The 19,808-nt window shown below is 46.2% G+C and overlaps 1 protein-coding gene across 3 annotated transcripts in view; it reads left to right on the top strand.

Moving 5' to 3' along the window:
- Positions 1-19,808, top strand: part of neo1a (neogenin 1a) — a 205,012-nt gene that overhangs the window by 61,145 nt on the left and 124,059 nt on the right. For all 3 annotated transcript variants that reach the window (XM_030106726.1, XM_030106658.1, XM_030106578.1), the window contains exon 2: positions 10,914-11,237. In XM_030106726.1, the coding sequence (XP_029962586.1) occupies positions 10,914-11,237 (324 nt within the window). The remainder of the gene's footprint in view (positions 1-10,913; positions 11,238-19,808) is intronic.

Raw genomic sequence — 19,808 nt, 5'->3', positions numbered from 1 at the left:
TAGGAAGGGTCGTATTGATTACTGGAGCCACGGCACTCATGCACAGCATCAGTGTATCATTTCCCCCCGTTTCCATGGAGACGGATTCAGAGCGTTTTCGAACCTTACGAAGATTTTCTGTTTTCACTGAAAAGTTTTGTTGCTCTGGATGCAACGCTGATGTCAGTATCAGCCGATATCGGTCAGTATCGGTCCGATAAGTAAAACTGGCCTGATGCTATCAGTCAGTATTTTTTTCTTTCTAGTTACCGTTATGTGACTTGTTTACAGTTGGTTTAAGTTTGGGAATGTGCAAAAACCAGTTCTGTTTCAGTCATAGTTCTGATATCTTTTATTTGTTTTGTGTTGGTATGAACTCTGTTTTTTCATGATTTCTTCCTCAAAACACTGTTTCAGTGTTTGAACAGATTTGAGTTGAAATTGATTTAGCTTATAAAACCTTGTCAAGGTATTCTGATATGAGATTTAAAACTTTCCAAGTCAAACAGAACTTTCATGAAGAATCTCAATTCAAGTTTTAAAGTTAATCTAAAACTAACTCTTATTTATTTGCATTTAATTGTTTTTTCATTTGAAGTTCTGCTAAATCGTGAAGTTAATGACTTTATTCAAAGTTCACATGTTTATAAATTCATCATAAAAGCCTGTTTTTAAACCACTGTTGGCCAGAACCACAATATTAGTATTTTTTTGGTATCAGTCAAAGTGTTCATAACAGTGAATCCATAGTTTTTGCATAAACTGGACTCTAATGGTGTTACGGTAATAATTCCAGAGTCTGGTTAAACGCTTCAGAGAAACATTAATCTGCGCTCACTTTTTTTGTTGTAATCAAACGACGCGGCGTCTAATGGATGAAGAACCGACTGCTTGTTTTCACACAGAACCGACGCCGAAGCTCCACACACACCGCTGTGATCGATCTGCTGATTTTTGTCTGGTGTTAATCTGCGTTTTTCCTCCTCTGCTGCTGGTTTTCTTTCAACGTTTAAGTTAAAGAGCATTTCACTTAGGAAGAGAAAGAGAAGCTGCAGATAATGGCAGCCGGCGCTCCCACGGTGAGGATTTAGCAGACTTTCTTCAACAGCCAGGAAAGGTTAGCCCAATCCTGAAACGCTGACATTAAGTGATGGTTTTAACCTTTCGTCCAGGCGCGGGCTGCTTCCCTTCCAGCCCACCAAACATGCTGTTTCTTGCTATTTTGCTTCAGCGTGAGGCGGTGTTTTTGACATCTCCTCTCGCCGTACACACACACACACAAACACACACATCGTTGGGAAGCAGTTCTCGTGACGTGGTGGTCTTGGGGGCCCTGGCGCCGTGGGGAGCGTGATAAGAGGGGGATTTGAGACACAATCAGCACTGGTTAATTATCAGGATGAGATGAGGTGAGAGAGGTTTCCCCATCCAGCACACCCCTCCCCTCATCACTCGGCTCAAAGCTCCCTCTCCCTTTCAGTTTGTCAGATTTCCCTTTTTTCCTGGTATTTCCATGTATTTTTTTCCTCCTGTGCTTCTCGGGAAGATTCAGCCTGCTTACCGGGTCTGTTTTTTCTTCCCATGATGACTTTAATTATTTGAAACATTTTAGTATCCTTCTTGTTATTCGTGGACTAATTTGGTATTAATTAGCATCAGTGCCCCTGCTAATCTCTGCAGCGGTGGGTTTGTAATTTGGTCGCTAAGTGTCAATCAGATCCCGTTTAATAATGAGTCATGCTTTCTTATAGCGGCTGGTTTCATAATCAAGCACTCAATAGTTTGATTAAACTGTGTACATGCAGCCGTGACACAGGAATACAAATGAACGCATTTCTTCAGCCCTCCTTTAAAATGGAATCGCTGTAAAGATGATAGACGTGGCAAAGTTAATCCAGTCAGAATTTCAGTGAATTTTACCCACGTTTCAAACCATTGAATGACTCATTCTTTCATAATGTATGCTGAGCACATTTTTATATTGATACTGAAGTTTATCTCAGATAATCTCTCGCAGACTGACCTGCAGACTGAACCGGCTCTGGTCGGACCGTTCGGATACTGAGGCCTCGAAAGGTTAATGATATTTAAATCAGGACTCTGAACTGAGCTGAACTTTAATCACATCGACTGTTTCCAAACATCTTTAAGGTCATTCCTGCATTGATCTTATATATTAGCGTTATATAACTTGGCTGCAGCCAATCTTGTCTTACCGATGGTGTGTCAAACATAAGGCCTGTGGGCCAAAACAGGGGCGCAACAGACTCTGATCTGGGCCACAAACCCATCGAGCAAAATTTGAAAATAAAAAGAAAACATTGGATTTTTAACACGACATTCTTGAGAGCAGCAGACCTGAACTGAGCTATCAGTGATGCTGCCATGTCCGCTAGCTAGCCAGCTAGCTCGCTAGCTAGCATTAGCCCCAAACCCAGACTGTCAGGGATTGAAAACAGTGCCGGGCTTCTATATATTCAGTCATATTCACCTTTATTGGTGTATATTCACGCACCGATGGTGACAGCTGCCTCACTCGGTGCTGGAACACCAACATGGGATTTAGTGCTTTGCTCAAGGACACTTCAACACGTGGATGGAGTTAAGATGAGACAATAATACTTGAGCTTGGACAACCAGCGCTCTCCACCAGCTGAGCCACGGCTCCGTCAGCTCGTTGATATAAAGCTTTATAGTGCTGTTTAGATTGCGACCTGTGCTGGAGGGGCTCTGATTTAGGCGCCGAATCTCTAAGGTGGTCTTAAAGTCGGCGTCAACCTTTCATTAGAAAACCGTGTGTGTGGCTTTTGGTTAAACAGGATTACATCCTCATTAGGTGCTGCTGAACTATTGTCCGGCCATTCCTGAGTACAGTACAGAGAGGACCAGAACCTAGACCCGGACTGGAAGGATCCCCCGTCGGCGTCTGTCCGTTGGTCACGGCTCTTTAAATGTGACGTTTCTCTGGAGTCTTGCTCTCAGAGCATTTGATAATCCTATTAACGGGTGAATCATGGGAGTCGGATGTGTTTCTTCATCTGATTAAAAGGAGCCTGCCGTCGGTTGGAGAGCAGCATTTCCAGTCCGGGCGGCTGCAGTGACCCGGTTCTGGCTCGGACCCCGTCATGTCGCCTCAGGGCCGCCGGAGTCTCGGCACGCACAGTTTGACAGGACTGGTAGCCGACAAAACCTTCCTCTTTTTTTTTAATCTGCCAGCTGAGCGGATGCCAGCGCAGGACGCGAGGCGCCCCATCATTTCGTCCGTCCCTTCATGGTTTGGCCTCAGCCTCTCATTTCAGCTGACAGGAATGCAGAGAACACCAGAGCCAGTGGGTCGGAGTGTCCCTGATCACAGCTCTGCCGCTCTGCCTCCCTCGGGAATGTCAGGCGCTGTGGCGCAGTGGTACCGACCACAGTAACTCTAGACAAAGGTGGGAACAAAGAAACCAAACTGGAGGACAGTCCTGTCACCTCAAAGCAAGAAGACCCCAGACTTCACTCTGGACTGAGGGACACTCCGAGGGGACGAGAGGAGGAAGGCTTCATTCGTCCCAGAGGGAAATGACTGAATGTTGAACGCTGCCCCTGTGTGGGTTTTTCTTCAGGTATCCAGTCTCCTTCCAGAGTCACAACATGGATTAGAGTTTTCGTAACGACTACAGAAATGTGTGAATGTGATCGATTGTCTGTTTTTGCCTTGTGATAGAAACTTCTGGTGCATTGTGGGAGTTCATTTACTCGACAGCGGCTCCCCAAGCCACTGAAAACGCAACTTTTTTGAAAACTCTGCGACTCCGTCACCTTGAAAACAGTGGGAAACACACCTTTCTTGAAGTGCTCTGTTTCCATGGAAACGCTGTAGCCAGTGGCTCTTCTGCACATGCTCAGTAGATAAACGGTAAGAAACAGTGTTTGCTGTCAGTGTCATGGCCACCGCTCCAGAATCTCCCGGGTTTATTCTATTCTATTACTAGAACAAACAGCACCCGCTAGTGGTCGTACGTACTGACTACACCCTCTTCAGCGTTTCACTTGAAATGTGCGTGAACGGAGACTTGATTAGTTCTCGCATCCCAAAGTTAGCTATACTATAGATGATGGATGGAAACAGGGTTTTGTTTGTCTTGTGGGTTTTCGCCGCTCTCAGCAGTGTCAGAGGTCGCTTATCTTTCCGTCAGATCTCCTCACACACCTCTTGCCATGGTTGCCACGTGACGCCGGGCGCCTGTAAACCAGCTTCCCCCTCCACACACGGAGCGAGGCATCGACTCGCCAATCATAGCAGACAATTAGAGTCTATTGTGAGTCTTTCCTTCAGATCAGATGTGATTTTGATCCCCCGGGCTGGGATTGGGCTCGTCTCTGATGTGTAAAGACCAGCAGCCTCGCAGTCGTCCTTCACAGCGTTCAGAACGCTAATCTGTCTTGATGAATCTGCCCTTTCCTTTTTCTCCTCGCTTACTTTATAATGAAATAAGTGTCTCCTCTCAAAATCTTCATTCCTTTGATTCAATTCGAGTCAAGTGCCCAAATGTCAAACTTAGCGAAATGAAATAAGTGAGCTAACTGCCTCGACTTGCAATCACGCTCTAATAGAATCCTTGGGGGAACCTCTGCTCTCGCCGTTTGATGAGAAAAGGACACCTCTCCCCCTAAACAGACATGCACCTCAAATTTAACGGTTTAGGTGCAATTTTGTCTGCCGTTCCATTAAAGACACGCCCGGTCTCAGGATCATTGTTATTTCCCTGAGGTGTTTCTGGGTGACAGATGGGCTTTAGATGGATGTTTGGAGAGATGGAGAGGATGAAAGATTCAGCAAAAGAGAGAGAGAGAGCGAGAGAGCTGAAGTGTAGAGATGAAGTAGGAGAGCGAGGACGTGTGGGTGGGAGGCTGAGACAAGCGTTTCCATTAGTGTCATTAAAGCAGGCCTGGCGCGGAGCGAGGACGGACGAGCGGCGGAGAGACAGCAGCTCGGTTTGTCGCAGAGCGCCTCCATTCATCCTGCCTGTGCAGCTAATGATTCTCTCCTCTCAGCTCGCTCTTCCTTCACAAAGCCCCGGCAGCTCGAGGATCCAGATAACGAAACACCGCTGAGTGGCGAAAAACTGCTTTCTTACATAATCCAAAGAGGGATGCATTAAACACACGGGACCGCTGATAGCGGAAATGGAAAAAAAAAGACTATTTCTTTAAAGCAAATCGAAGATTTGGTCAAATGAAGCTCTGATTATCATGGCCCAGGTGCAGATTTCCCAGCCTGCAGTGCGATGAACTGGATGTCTGCTGCTTTTGTTGCTTTTTCAGTGTCTGTTTACACAACAACTTTGCTCAGGGAGAATGAAAACGCGACTTTTCTAAAACACTCTGACTTTGTCTCCATTGAAACGGATGAAAATGGAAATTTTTCTGAGTATAAAATGCAGTAATGATGCATTTTCACTTGAAACAGTGTGGCCTTAGACCGGTGGTCGTAATGTTATGGCTGACTGGAAGACATGGGGCTGTTCCTGGCCACAGAGCGGGTCTGTGCCGCGGTGCTGAGAGGTGCAGCTCGATACGGAGGGGAGTCAATATGGCGGCTCTCAGACAGCGGCTCAATGAGCGGAGGAGGCTTCCCGCTGAGCCGGGCCGGAATGGGAGAGAAGGGGGTCTTTGTGCGGAGAGCGACGGAACCTCACCCACCACTCCGGCCTTTTCTCTACCTTCAATTGAGAGTAATCCGCAAACTGCAAAAACAGAAATTGATCCTCTGCCATAAAAACACTGGTCACAAAAGCCAGTTTACCAGCCTGGCTGCTGTGAGTCCTTTCTTCACAGATGTCTAAACGCTGCAGCTCAGAGATGTTAAAGTTGGGGCTTTGCGGGTCTGAACACACACTTCACCCTGACATTAAGCTCCGGTAATGTCTGGAAAAAAAAACCACGCTTTTAACACCAGCTGCAAAGAAAAAGCGGGGCTCCAGCGCCGGGCTCGGGCTCTTTCATCCGAGCGTGAGGCAGCACCTGGGAGGGGGGGAGCGTATGGGGGCGCCACCTCCAGCTCGCCTCCCAAACCTTTCATGACTGCTGAGAAAAGTGGATTTGGGACTCGGGTAACAGCCCATACTTATCAAGCAGACAACCTCATTTTCTAACCCCGTGCTCTCTGCTCCTTCATTCTCAACAGTTGCCCGGCGTGAAGGTTCCTATTTTTCAAACACAAACGGGGGCGGGGGGGTGTCGCCCCTCCACCACCCCGCTCCCCCCTCCCCCCCCACCACCACACCGGTGGACCTGAATAGATGAGGCTTCCCACACTGTAATGCACTTTCTGGCTCCTCCACCATTTCTTTACCTCTGCAGCTGGGCTGCTAAAAGCCTGCAGTGTTTCAGTAGTAACCCTTTCTGGCATGGAGGTGTGTGTGTGTGTGTGTGTGTGTGTGTGTGTGTGTGCAGCTGTAGGGATCATTGTAAAGAGGCTGATTTGGTGCAGATGGACTCAGAATGCAGCAGGTTCAGACGTTTTCTTCCCTCAGTCCACAACCTGAAAACCTGACCGTGGATCTTCCACAGTTTGAGATGACGGAGTCGTTGGCGAAGCTTCGGCGCTGTGCTGATTTACTTTAAGCACATTTGATTGATGTTTTCTTTGGTCTGCTGGAGAGGTTGGCTTTTAATCATTGAGAGGAAAAATCCAGATTCCAGGGGATCTGTTCACACGCAGGAGTGTGCGGTTAGCATGCCGGACGTGAGCTGGCGCTACAGGCACTGCAGCAACGCTTCAGGAAAGTTGCGTTTCTCCCCGTCTCCATGGCGACGGCGCCAAAGCATTTTCAAACACTGGATTCCTCCTGAGCTTCTGGATTCTGCAGCAGGTGAATTCAGCAGCAGCAGTTTGTGGTTCAGAGCTGTTCAGGCGCCCGCTGCAGAAAGTTATCCTGAAGTTCACCTCATCTCTTTTTCATTATGTTCTGTTCCTGCAAAGTTTGGCAAGATATATAATCCGCGCACTTTGATGAATGGGAACACAGCCTGTGTTGAGTTGTTCTGTCAATGAATCCTCCAGCATGCATCAATAGAACGTGGCTCGTTCTGCAGGTGTTCATTAGTCATCTTCTCCACCCGCAACAAGCCAGAGCCTCTTCGTTAGTTCCCCAAAGTCAAACTTTCTCCTGACGCCCCTCTTTAATCTCAGCCTCTCCTTTTTTCTGAGTGTGTGTGTGTGTGTGTGTGTAATGAGTTTGTGTTTAATCACATGCTGCAGATACAGATCCCTGCTTCCTGCTGAGATGGCTGGCCTTACGCGCCTCATTTAACCTGCTTCCTTATCGTCCTCCGTCTCTTCCAGGAAAAGCAGTTTGGACTGATTTAGATATTAACCGCAGACACTAGTTTTTTTTTTCTTTTCTTCTTCTTCTTCTTCTTCTTACCAAGGTGAAGGTGCTTAATGCCCAAGTCCAGGAACTTTTGTTTTTCCACCTTTGATACCCAAATAACTAATAACTTTATTTAGTGTAGTTATATATGGTTTCTTATTGTTGTTTTCACGCCTTTTCATCAAAATGTGTTCAGATAGTGGATCCACAAGGCTGCTGGAGTTTTTCACTTTGGTTGTTATGTTCTGCATCGTTGTTTTGATGGTGTGTGTGCGTGTGTGTGTGTGTGTGTGTGTTGGTACTTGTTGGATGAATACAGTATGGATTTTTTAAGTGTGGCGGCCGCTGCTGGCGGCACACTGACCTTGAACCACGCCGCGTCTCGCACTAAGTGCTGATGTTTGATTGAATGTCAAATGTCCATCCTCATGTTTTTGTGTGTTTTTTTTCCAGTGTATGTTGTGAACTTGACATTTAAAATGATGAACTTTGGTCCGTTGGTTGTCCGGTGTGATCGGCATGTCGGGAACTGAAAGGAATTTCTTCAGGTGCTCTGAGGAAACAAGTTATAAGGGACGGAATTCGGAACCGATTCTCTAATCTATTCTAAAATTGTTTTATTTAAATGGCAGTTTTATCGTCCAATTATCTATTTTACATTTATTTTCAACAATGAAGAGTAAAAGTCGTATTCATGCTGGGAAGAGTGAATCTCCAGATGTTCCCTGCTTCCCTATTTCTGTGTAATTTTTTTATTTTTTTTTTCCTGGGAGAACATATCCAGTGGTATTTAATGTCAATAGAGGCAAAATCCCACTTTCTCTCCTGGTTTATCCCCATCTCCAGCAGACCCCCCCCCCCCCCCCCCCCCCCCCCCCGTTGGAAGGACAGGGATATAAAGCTGCTAACAGCCGCTGCTCCGGCTGTGATAGCAACACTGCAGGACCTTCCAGCTCTTTCAGCTCAGAGAGGCTGAGGATGGTCTTTTGACTGTGTGTGTGTGTGTGTGTGTGTGTGTGTGTGTGTGTGGTGTGTGTTTGTGTGTGTGTGTTGGACAGCCATGATGAAGCATGCCGTAGTGCCTCTGGTCTGCAGCAGTGACGGATCCCCCCCCCCCCCCCCCCCCGGCTCTCTCTCCATCCGTCACGAACACCGTGGGTGAAATGCGTTCGGCACCATGTCCTCTGATTGTTATTGATCTCCTCCAATCAGCTGCTTGCTTCTGCCTAATTTAAACCACCGGCGCAGCGCTAAGAGCTGAAAGACGCGTCGGTCCGGATGAATCTGTGGAATATTTCGATCCTCGCTTCTGTTTGTTCCATTTGAATTTTACATCCACTTATTCTGCCTGAAGGGACTTTCAGAATGTTTAGAGCGCTTTTTACTATCTTTTGCGTCAGCAGATCTAATAAAAGTTCAGCATCCTGGATTTTTTTTCTTTTTTTTTTTTTTTGCTTTACTTGCTTTTCAATCTGGCTGCAGAGCGCTCGCAGTGGAAATGACTCTGAAGCAGTTTCAGAGGAAATAAGTCAGGTGGAAGCCTACAGAGCTGATGGCAGAGATTTTCCTTGGTGTACTGTGAAGAGACGGCGCTAATCAATCTGGCCTGGATTCAGACAGAGAGGCCGAGGCCCTCTGATGTCCAGCGAGACAGAACCGGAGCCGCTTCCCCATTGAAGCTTTCCTTATCGCTGAATTAATGCGGAGATGATTGCACTGCTGCTCTTGTCTCACATTCATCCCCCGGTGTGAAGAGTGAGGAAATGCTTCTCTTCCGTCACTTTGTGCAGTAATTGTTTGTGCTTTGAAGAGAAGCGAGTGCGGGGAGGACAAGCGGTCGTATCGCCATCATAATGGACCGTGCACTACGCTGCCTCTCTCCTTGGATCTCTCACCAGGGACTCGGCGCCGCGAGGAGGAGAAATTACCTCCCGGTAGTTGAATGGCTGAACCGTTGACATAGCGTCTTGTCGTCGGCTCTTTCTCCTTGGTCCCTGTCTCGCGCTCCCCTGGAGACACGCCGCTTCCTCAGAAGAGAGCAGCATATTTTAAACTGCGTTTAACACCCGGCCACTTATTATACTCCACTCGCTGCATTATTTAAATACCTTCATACCCCCTTAATTATTTTTTCCTGCTGTACCTCATCCCTGCAGAACTGATAATTGGTATTATTTATCTAAACAGTACCACTGCGTGACTCTTAGGGCGGGAGAGCCTGAATAATGGATGAGGACAAATGCAAAGCGATTGCACTGACTCTGACTCTGGCTCTATCCATGTCGGGGCGGCGTTGGCGCTCACGCTCGGGGAAAGGAAGCGGCGGCGGCGCTGCGACGTGTTTACTCCTCCACTGCACTCTGTACTTATGATAAAGCAAGACGTGATATTAACTCTGCCAGGGAGGCTAGACTGGGTTAAATTTGTCAGTTCCTCTGGCCCGGCCCCGCCGGGGTTTGTGGTTCGGTAATAAAAAGCCTCTCGGAGTCTCCGGGAGAGACTGAGGCGCGTCGGCTGAAAAGGCAGAATGAACAAAGAGGCGCTTTGCTTTGGGAACATTTCATTCAATGTTTGGGCACCACTCCTGCAGCTTCCTTTCATTTTTAGAGCAACTTCTGAAATATGCCATTGAAGTCAGTGACGTCTTTGAAAATGTGATTTGCAGTCAAAACACGCGATGGAAGGAAAAAATGCTGCTTTTTTTAACTTTCTTGAATCAGCTGCTGCAGAATGACTGCTAGATGGTTTGAAGGGAAGAACTTAGGAACACTTTAACTTTTTACACAATTTTTAGATATATTGTTGTTGATCCGGTTCATGCTCTCACCTGAATGGTGAACAAAAAGTCCAAAAGTGCACGAGCTGCTGACTTTGTTCTGCATCGTTAGAACTTTCTCCTCAAGGTAAAAGTTGAGAAAAGGAGGCTACGATTTGGAGAAAAGCTCCTCAGATAGTATTGCACAGCTAACGCCTAGCCAAGCTAAAGCCTTTGTTGGTCAAAGATGTGGGAAAAAAATGTCTTCATTTGTCATTTGTGCATTGAGAATTGCATTTGCGCTTGAAACTCTTCTGGTGCAAAAATGCACGTCGGCACAAACCCTTCCACACCGCATTTCATCCTAAAACTCAACAGCATCGGTTCTGCTTCTGGTTGGCTGTTTGTGATGAAGCTTCCTCCAGGAATACAACGTCCTGCCTCTCAGCTGGACTGGTGACTCTAAACTGTGTGTGTCGTCTTTCCTTCATGCCGGCCGTGCGTTCAGAAGGTGATCTGCCTGTTTTTAGCCGCGATTGGCTCCGGTCCTTCAACGCCTGCTGTGTGAATAAAGACCCGTTCCTGGCTCAGTGTTCAGTAACGCATCAGATCATGCTGAGGCTTTTCAGATGACAGAATCTGAAGCAAGTGTTAAATTCAATAAATTTACACATGTCGGTGTGACTAAAAAAAAATCAATAATAACAACATTGGCATCAGCTGCAGTCTCCGTCCAGCATCAGCTGCTGGATGTCACCCAGGATTTCACGCCATCTAAAGCCTTCCTCCGTGTCTCACCTGTCTCCTCTCGCCCCGCTCAGGTTCGGCGGCGCTTCCCTTCAGCCCCTTCTGGTTCACGGTGGAGCCCCAGGACGTGCTGGCCGTCCGGGGAAACTCGGCGCTGCTCAACTGCTCGGCGCACAGCGACGCCGCCACGCCGGCGCGAGTGGAGTGGAAGAAAGACGGCACCTTCATGAGCCTGGTCTCCGACGAGCGGCGGCACATCCTCCCCGACGGCTCGCTGTTCTTCACCCACGTCGTCCACTCCAAGCACAACAAGCCCGACGAGGGCACCTACCAGTGCGTCGCCACCATCGACAACCTGGGCTCCATTTCCAGCCGCACAGCTCGCCTCGCCGTGGCAGGTAGGAGCCTTGTTTCCATCGCAGCGACGCACCTCAGTAGCTTAAAACCAACCCGTCCCGCCTGTTCTCGCCGCTGACATTGACGATCGCTGAGGTTTGAACGGGAGCCCTTCGCACTGCCGATCGGCTGCCGAACAGGTGGCCGTTCCGTCCGGAGGGCGTAAATTTTTATGTCTCAGTCTGCGGTTCGAAATGTGCTGAATCAAAAACTTGTGGTTGAGCCCTTCAGCCACACGGCTCTTAAAGTTTTACATACTCCCACTCGGCGCCGTCATAAAGAAAGCCGGCGTTCCCCACACTTCATCTGCTGCTGCCTGAACAAAGCAGGGAATGGTCATCATTACATTAATAACTGTGTGTAAAAACCCGTTGGAGATAAGGATGATTGTAAAACCCAAAAATAGGACGTTTTTGTTCATTTAGTGTCTGCAAGTCGGTAACATTGCCTTTATTTTTAAGGTAATTTCTAATCACAATTTGAGCCAGTGTCACGCTTTATCATGCATTTTCTTCTGTTTGCGTAATTCCCCCTACTGTTATTGGGATTCGACCCATTGTCAGCGCTTTTAGACGCCCTCAAATAGATATTTGCACGACAATCTGGTATTGAAACCATTTCTCTGAAGCACCGTTAAAACCCTGCTCATATTCCATAAAAGCCCCGACGGTTCATTTCTGACTGACTCACTGGGAGTGACTCAGTCCGGCCTCTCAGGGCGGCGGACAGACTTTTCTAAGTTTAGAAGCAAGTCCAGGGAGGATGTTTCTCTTAATGCACTCAGCAGCATCCACATCCAGGAGCGGACTCCCAGCCTGTGGAGTCCCGGGTCCCGGGTCCCGACCCGCTCTTAACCCAGTCTGACAGCGCTGATTCTGTTTCTTTGTTTCATGTAGAGGCTTTTGTTAATGATCCTATTACTGTGATGCAGTTGGCTTTGAGGCATGGGACCTTTAAGGAGTGTTGTTTGCATGTTCTTCCTGTGTTTGATGAGGATGATCATTAATAATTCCTTCATCTAGCATGTTTACATTTGCATTAACACACAACCCACATGTAGAAATGATGCAGGTGATTAAATACGAACAAATAAAGTACAAGATTGACGGATGAATAAAAATCAGAAGTCATTAGGAAAGATTTTACTCCAGTTGTGAAATGACCAAGAATACACGCAAATTACAAAAAAAGACAAAACTTCACTTGAATGAAAAAAAATGAACCAAAAGACAAAAGAATGACACTGACAACTCACAAAATTCTAAATAAATTCACATAAATGTCTAAAAAATAAAAATAAAACGTGTATCAAGCAGCAGAAATCGAGGCAAATATCAAGTAATATCCTGTGTCCAAAAGAAGATGAAAACTGTTGAAACCTGAGATGAATTTACAAATAATGTGTCATAAAAAGCTAAAACAGGCTCGCAGGATGTATCAGCTGTAATTGAATGCTCTTTCAGTCTTTTACTTGGCTTTTCTCTCCAGTTTTTGGTGAATTGGCTCTAAAGATGAAGGTTTGTCCTGCATGGCTCTGGGTTCGAAACAGAACAGAAGCCCATGAGGTCCCAGTGTAGCTTCGACCTTTCTCCACCTCGACAATACAAAATCAGCTGAAAATGACGAAGAGTGGTGTCGAGAGACTCCTCGGATACTTTGGTTTCCATTCTAACGTGTTTCTCAATGATGGCTCCTCCACGGCTGTGCTGTCACCGCTCTCCCACGTAACATCTTTAGATATAAAAATAGTCCTTTGTTGCTTCTCTTCATTATGTTTAGTCCTTCCATTGCTCAGCCAGTCACACTTCCTCTGCTCTGAATGTTTCCTCCCTCGCCTCGTCTCCATTCTGGATGAACGCCTGTCAGAGGTTGCGTCTTTTCTTCCATTACCACTCCTACAGTGTGACCTTGTTCTCTCTGGGGACGGCGAATGACGTGGGATTATTAGGTGTTGTGAGTCGAGTCGTGCCCCGAAATTCAATTTGCAGCTGGAAAGAGCCACAAAATGCATTTGACTGTGCGCTTTCTGCTCCGCCGTGGCGTTGGGCGGCGCGGCCGCGGCGTACCAGATCCAGCGAGCTGCCGAGAGGCCCTGGAGTCGACAGCGGGACGGTACAGTATCAGCCTCTCAGATTGCGAGAGACGCGGCGTGTCACTGCCGTTCTCTGCGTTTTCAGTAATAAGTTAATGAGGCAGCGTGTTTCTGTCGGGCAGCGCGGGCGCGGAGGGAAACGGCGGGTTGTGTAACGCCGTCTGTTACACAAGCTCTCAGACGCTGCTTGTCTCAGCAGTCGAACTCACGGTTGTCACGTTGCTGCAGTATATTTAGATTTACCCTGTGGAGCTTTCTCCTGGGCCCACAAGTAATAGATTTGCATGTATTGTTGGGCTGAGCGGGCTGGAGGGGGAGGGGTTAGCAGGCCCCCCACCACCACCAGAAGACTCGGGTAGGATTCACATTCTGGGACTTTTCTGTGCAGAATCAGCTAAAGCAGTGTGCTGCTTCAGCGGTGCTCAAGCTCAAACTGTGTTTACCATGAGACAATGTGGCCGACCTGAGGATGTGGTAGTGGAGGCTCAGTAGAGATGGCCACCGTTCACATGTGAACCAACAGAGTACCTGAGAATCTGTACTGGTACTTGGTGGTACCAGTTTTATGTGCTGTTTATATGTTTATGTCAAAATAAATGTTGTTTTGTTGCTGCCGGCAGACGACGAGTCGCTAATGGACTAGCAGACTAACAGACGCTAGCATGCTAACGGTGCCAAATGCAGGAGTTGTAGCCGTAGAGCTGAGTCTGGTCACTCCTCAGCCTTTAGAGAAATCGAGTTCTTAACCAGGAACCAAGTATTCCCACCGCAGCGAGCGTAATCTGCATCTTATTTTGAAAAGCGGAGGCATACATTCGAGCGCTTTGTGGTCACGCTTGCTTTGTTGACCTGCTCGCTACTGACGTCGTTACGTTCTTGTGCTATCAATGCTGCATTCAGGTCCAGCATGGAAAATCCCCCACTCTTCTCCCTCAGTCACAAGGATGCGTTCAGGTATCGAAACATTGTAGCGTTAACGTGAATCGGTACTCAGTTGTACCAACGGAATTCAGTCTATAAAAGCACCAAATTCATAATAACCCATCCCTCAGGCTTACTCTAGTAGCTTCTTCTTGTTTCCTTCTTCTTACTTTTTTTAAATAGGAATTTAATGTTTGTTGCAATTTTTTTAACTGTTTGGCTCATTTTAGATATTTTCAAAGAAATTTAAAAAAAAATTTGTAAAAACATGTTTGACTTGCCCCGCCCCCTCATCCCACTAGAGGCCGCTCACATACCTCATTTCACTCAGCCATTCTAAACTGGGTTTGCTCTCAAGAACATATTTTCTCGTTAAGTAGTTGGAAAAAGAAGAGAGAGAAAAACTCCCGAAAAAAATACTTTGACACCCTGTTTACACAACAGTGTTTCAGTCCGATGTTTTGAAAATAATTTACACAGGAAGTGACAAAGTCTGAAAGTTTCAAAGTTTTCTTTCCTTTCTTGATGTCTGGCGAGCGGAAAGTCTCCAGTCTGCCTCTGATTTCTGATTGGTGGACTCACCAACTCTCACTGACTTCGAACAGCGGCAGCAGATCTACAAAAGTGTGTGAGTCGCTGTGAGATAGCGCTGCTCGGAGTCGCTGAAAATGTCATATTCTGAATACCGCTCCCAAGGAAGAACTCCAACTCTGACTTTGTCGAAACACGTGAAAACGCAACTTTCAGTTTTAAATTGTTGCCATGGTAAGGTGAAGCTTTTCTGAAACGGAAATACAAGAAACAAAAACGTATGTGCTTTCACTGGAAATGGGGCTTCAGCGCATAGCTGTCTTTTTATTTTTTTGACTTGGAGTTTGAGTACCGTATTATTTGAAGATTGAATTAACTGAATAATGGTCCTGCACTCATCAAAACACTACATCCAAGTGGGAGTAAATTATACAAAGAAAATGATTCATGAACGGTTTAAAAACGGGTGAATCCAGTTATGTCGTAATTTCCATTAAAGTTTATCGATGGAATCATTTGAGATACAGCCTTCAAAGACCGAACGACGAGCTCAGAATTCACAACATTAAATTTTCATGCTGTATTTCTTTGTTTTATTGCACCAGCTGACAGACTTCTTGCTCATCCAGCACCAACAGATTTGTGGATGTGTTCCTGGTCGAGAGCACAAATAAAACATCCCGCTTCCTGCTTTGACATATAATGCGGAGGGGACTTGTTCAGTTCCTGTTCCAAGATGTGCTCCGCTATCAGGCGGCATCGCAGCCAGTGGGATGTGCCGGGGTCAGCCATGATGGGATGTGAGATTCAATCAATTTCTATTTGAAGAGCAGAGCAGGTGAAATCTGTCGGCGATCACAGCCACACATGCTCCGGCTCACTTTTCACATCCAGATTCATCGACTTGAGAGCTTGAACTGCACACATTTAGCCGTCGCATTTATGGCTCCACATACGCCCGAACGGCGGCCGCCGCGTCTCCAGCTGGCTGGCAGGTGGCCAATAAAAAGGTTAATTGCAGTGTAGAGAGAGCAGGCCATTAGGCCGCCATCAGAGCCGGGAGCGGCGGCGCGGCCGGGGGCGGAGTGGGCGTGACCTCGCCGCTGTAATGACGGAATGAGTCACGGATGGCCGGCGTGGCGGCGAGCCCAGCTGACAAACGGCGGGCTAATATCCGGGATTGATCGCTCCGAGACGTGTGGCTCCTTCTGCTGGAGGAAACGCCTCTGCTTCTGCACGTCGGAGCGCCGCCGCCGCAGCCAGGAGAAGCGCTTCGTCCACTTCTGCAAGAGGGATTTGTTTCACCAAGAAAAATAGTTACAAATGGAATATTGGTGAATAGAAATGTCTGGAAACGCCTCTAACCTGGCAATTTTAATATTATCTCAATAAGGCCCTGTTTAATTGTTTAACTTTGACACCGAAACCTTTTGAAAACGACGTCTGTTTCCATGGAAACGACGGAACTGCTGAAAGCGAAGTAGTTGGCCTACCCGGCCGTGAGTTGTCGCTGTTGTTTGTTTTTGTGACAAAACTTGGCACACATTTTCAAAAAGGTTTTCAGGAATTTTCCCTTTGGGAGTCGCTTGTAAAAAGTTGCCTTTTCAGTTAAAATTAACGGTGAACTGACTGTCAAAACGCTCAGAAAACATTGGTAAATATTGAGTAAATGGTTCCCTGATAAGTAAAACGGACATTTAGTGTAAGTGTTGTTTATTGAAACTAAATTTCTTCATGCATGAAGTAAATGAATAAACTTACATCAGGTTGTCATCTATATAAAATGAAATATGCTGGATTAGTCTGAACGAAACTCTGCATCTGAAAACAGCTTTAGGAAATGACAGACGCTTCATCCTGACCTGTCGTTTGCTGGGATTTCCGTCCAGATAGTTCCACCTTGAAGCAGCTGAGCTGACGTCATTGATAGTTTTCTGCTTGGAATAAGTTCCGATTCAATTACATTCCAGTTGTTCTTAGTTTTTCTTCATCGTGGAGCATCGTTCTTCAGGACTGAATGGTGTCTTGTGTATGTAGATCAGTGTTTGTTTTTCTCTCTAAAACCTCCCAAAGAGCCTCTAAAAAAGGCTGCAGACTCCCGCTCGTCTTTGATTTACCAAAACATGCCAGTGGAGTGGCTCCAGACTCCCAGCCTCGCATCAGAAAACTCAAAGGTTTTCTTTGACTTTATCAAATTGTGTTTTTACAGCCTCATCACAGGGAAACTCTTCAGCCCCTGTTGTTATCTCTCGGTGCCTATTAAACAAGATGCTACAGCCCAGATTTCTGTGCTGTGCATGGTGTTGAGCACATCTCAAGTGAGGCTGTGCAGGGATGTAGCTTGTAGCCAAAGCTAAAATGTGCAGGGAAAAGCCCAGATGAGAAAACGGAGTTTCTCGCTGTTGCCGTGTAAACGGACTCCAGAACGCCCTGAACCTTCAGCGTGAAGGAGCCCCTCAGCGTCTCCATCTGTCTGACCTTCTGTCTGACCTCTGTAGCTGCTCCTGCCTCCGCCGCAGTTTCCTCGACGCTCCTCGTGTTTACGTCTCCCGCCTCTCGGCCGCCATGGCGAACGACGAGCAACACCCGCTTCTGACCGGAGCCGTGACGCCGCGTTTCACACACAGCAAACCAAACACTCGTCATGCGTCGTGTGTGTGTGTGTGCCCATCTTTTGATGGAAGCAGACGGCCTTTGAAGGATTCAGGGGGTTTGGGGGTCGACGCCGTCTTTAATCCCCTTTTTGATGTATTTTAATCTGTTTTTGATGGGGGGGGGGCGTTGGCGTTGCACACCCAGAAACATGACAGTTTGAAAACGTGAAGAAGTGGGTTGATCACATCTCCACCCTTGACGGAGACACTTTGTCAGACACACACACGCCGTTCTGCTACAGTCTTCTCATGTCGTACACAGAGATGTTGTCACGGCGACAGACGAGTGTCAGCTGATTCAGTCGGCTTTCAAAATACACTGAAAACCTCCAAGTTAGCTTGGATTTTAAAGAAATGTTGTTTTCAGCTATCTTTCAATCTGTTGATCCATCGATCTGTCTACACAAAACACATATAAAACACCCATTGTAAAATAAGTCTATATAAATCTATATGTGGTGTTGTTCACACATCCATCCAGACAACCACACACTTTGATACACACATGTAGGAATACACTCGTGTAGTCAAACATGTCCGACTGATTTGTGATTTTTTTTTCTTTCATTTTATGTAATATATTTCTCTTTTATTGACATTTTGTGTCTTCACTTTATCTTATTCTTTAATCTTTCTTTTTACTTCCATTAATTGAACTTTTTGTTTACCTTTCAATTACACTTTTTTTTAATATTGTTTTTCACCTTTAATAGAATTTTTTGTATTGATTTTTTTTTTTTTTTTCAATTTCATAGATTATTGAATTTTTTTTGGCTATTTTAAACTTTGGTTGTAATTTGATATTTTTGAATGCTTTTTTTTCTTTTAGTACTTTTTTTGTTTCAGTTACATTTTACGGGGATTGTTTTTGTTCATTTGGTTGGGTTTTTGTTTTATTTTTAGATTTCAATTACATTTTGTGGTTTGATAATCTAACTGAGTTTCCTGTTTCTGGCGGTTTGCTGTGTGCTGAACTGGTAGGAAGGAAAGCTGACGGCTTCATTAGTGACCTGAATCTGGAGTTTGCTGCTCACTGGCTGAAGGCAAACTGAAACATTCCCAGAAGTCCTTTGTCTGGAGTGTTTTCAACGTCCCCACGGAGAAAATGATCCGTCAGAAAAGCAGCAGTAGATCCCTGAGCTGTTATTTCCTATAAACCGGTGCTCAGATTGATTTGTGTAGTAAAGTTTTATTTATTTTGATGATTTTTCTATGAACACATTTATGCACATTTGCAGTGTGTACATTTATATATGGGTGGAAATGGGTTATTTCTGGTAGTTCAAGCTGAACGGCGATCAGGTTTCCTGTTCATGTTGTTGATGATGGAACACGAATATCACTCATATCTGTATTAGTTTGTTCATCTAATCAGCTTTATTGAGCCTTTCAGTGCAAAACCCCTCAAACAATTTCCCTGCATGTCGATTTGAATGGGAAATGGATTTCCTTTTGCGTCCTGCTTCAGTCAGATGTGCATGAAGGTCGCTCACAATGCTCGTAGATCATCAGGAGGATCTGCGTCTTCCTCGATTTTCCAGGTAATGATGCATTTTCCCTTGAAGACGTCGCGTCAGCCTGGCCTCAAATACACCAGGTCAGCGAATCCGGATGTCTTTCAACCGGAGTGCTCAGGGAAAACATGCAAACCACTGAAATGTGATGGCGGCGGGTGTGTCTCCGCCTCGGACGGCGCCGTGGCGTTTCCTCTCCGTGCAGCTCGTCTTCCTCCACCCACAGGGTTTGACAGTGCGGCTGCAGCGCAGCCAGATGAAGCCACTTCCTCACTTGTAGACGTGCCACTGCGTCTTCAATTATTCAATTCAAACTAAAATAAAAGTCCCTCAAGTAAATGGGTCAGAAAAGCATTAAAAAAAAAAAAAAAAACTGCTGAGGAGCCTTTTATGGCCGTCCAAGTTTCTTCAACCAGCCGCTAATTGAAGCTCTTGAAGCTCCGGGCGTCGCTCTAATTGTGTCTTATTGTCAGTATTAGTAACACTTATTAAACTTTGTTATTGGCCTGTGTTGCTTCCAGAATGTGAGACATCTCTGTGCTGCGAAGAACCGCAGCCGTTCTCCTCCTTAACCTGCCACACACACACACACACACACACACACACACTCACACACTTGCACCATATTGGAGCTGGAAGCTGCTGAGCTGTTCACCCAGATCTTCGCATTCATTCACTTTCATTCCTATCATTTCCCTTTGTCTTCTCTTCTTTATCACCCCTTTCCCTGAATCATCATTCTGTCTTTTCTTTTTTTTTTTTTTTTTGCTTTGCTCAGTCCACAATTTCTTCTCTTTATTATCCATTCAGTGCAACACACACTCGCGCACATTTCCGCAGCGGCTGCACCGAAGTCATAAA

Source organism: Salarias fasciatus, chromosome 1 (genome assembly GCF_902148845.1).
Source record: "Salarias fasciatus chromosome 1, fSalaFa1.1, whole genome shotgun sequence".
NCBI classification, from domain to species: domain Eukaryota; kingdom Metazoa; phylum Chordata; class Actinopteri; order Blenniiformes; family Blenniidae; genus Salarias; species Salarias fasciatus.
Note: the sequence above shows the minus strand (reverse complement) of the source record. Positions and strands in the feature narration are given on the sequence as shown.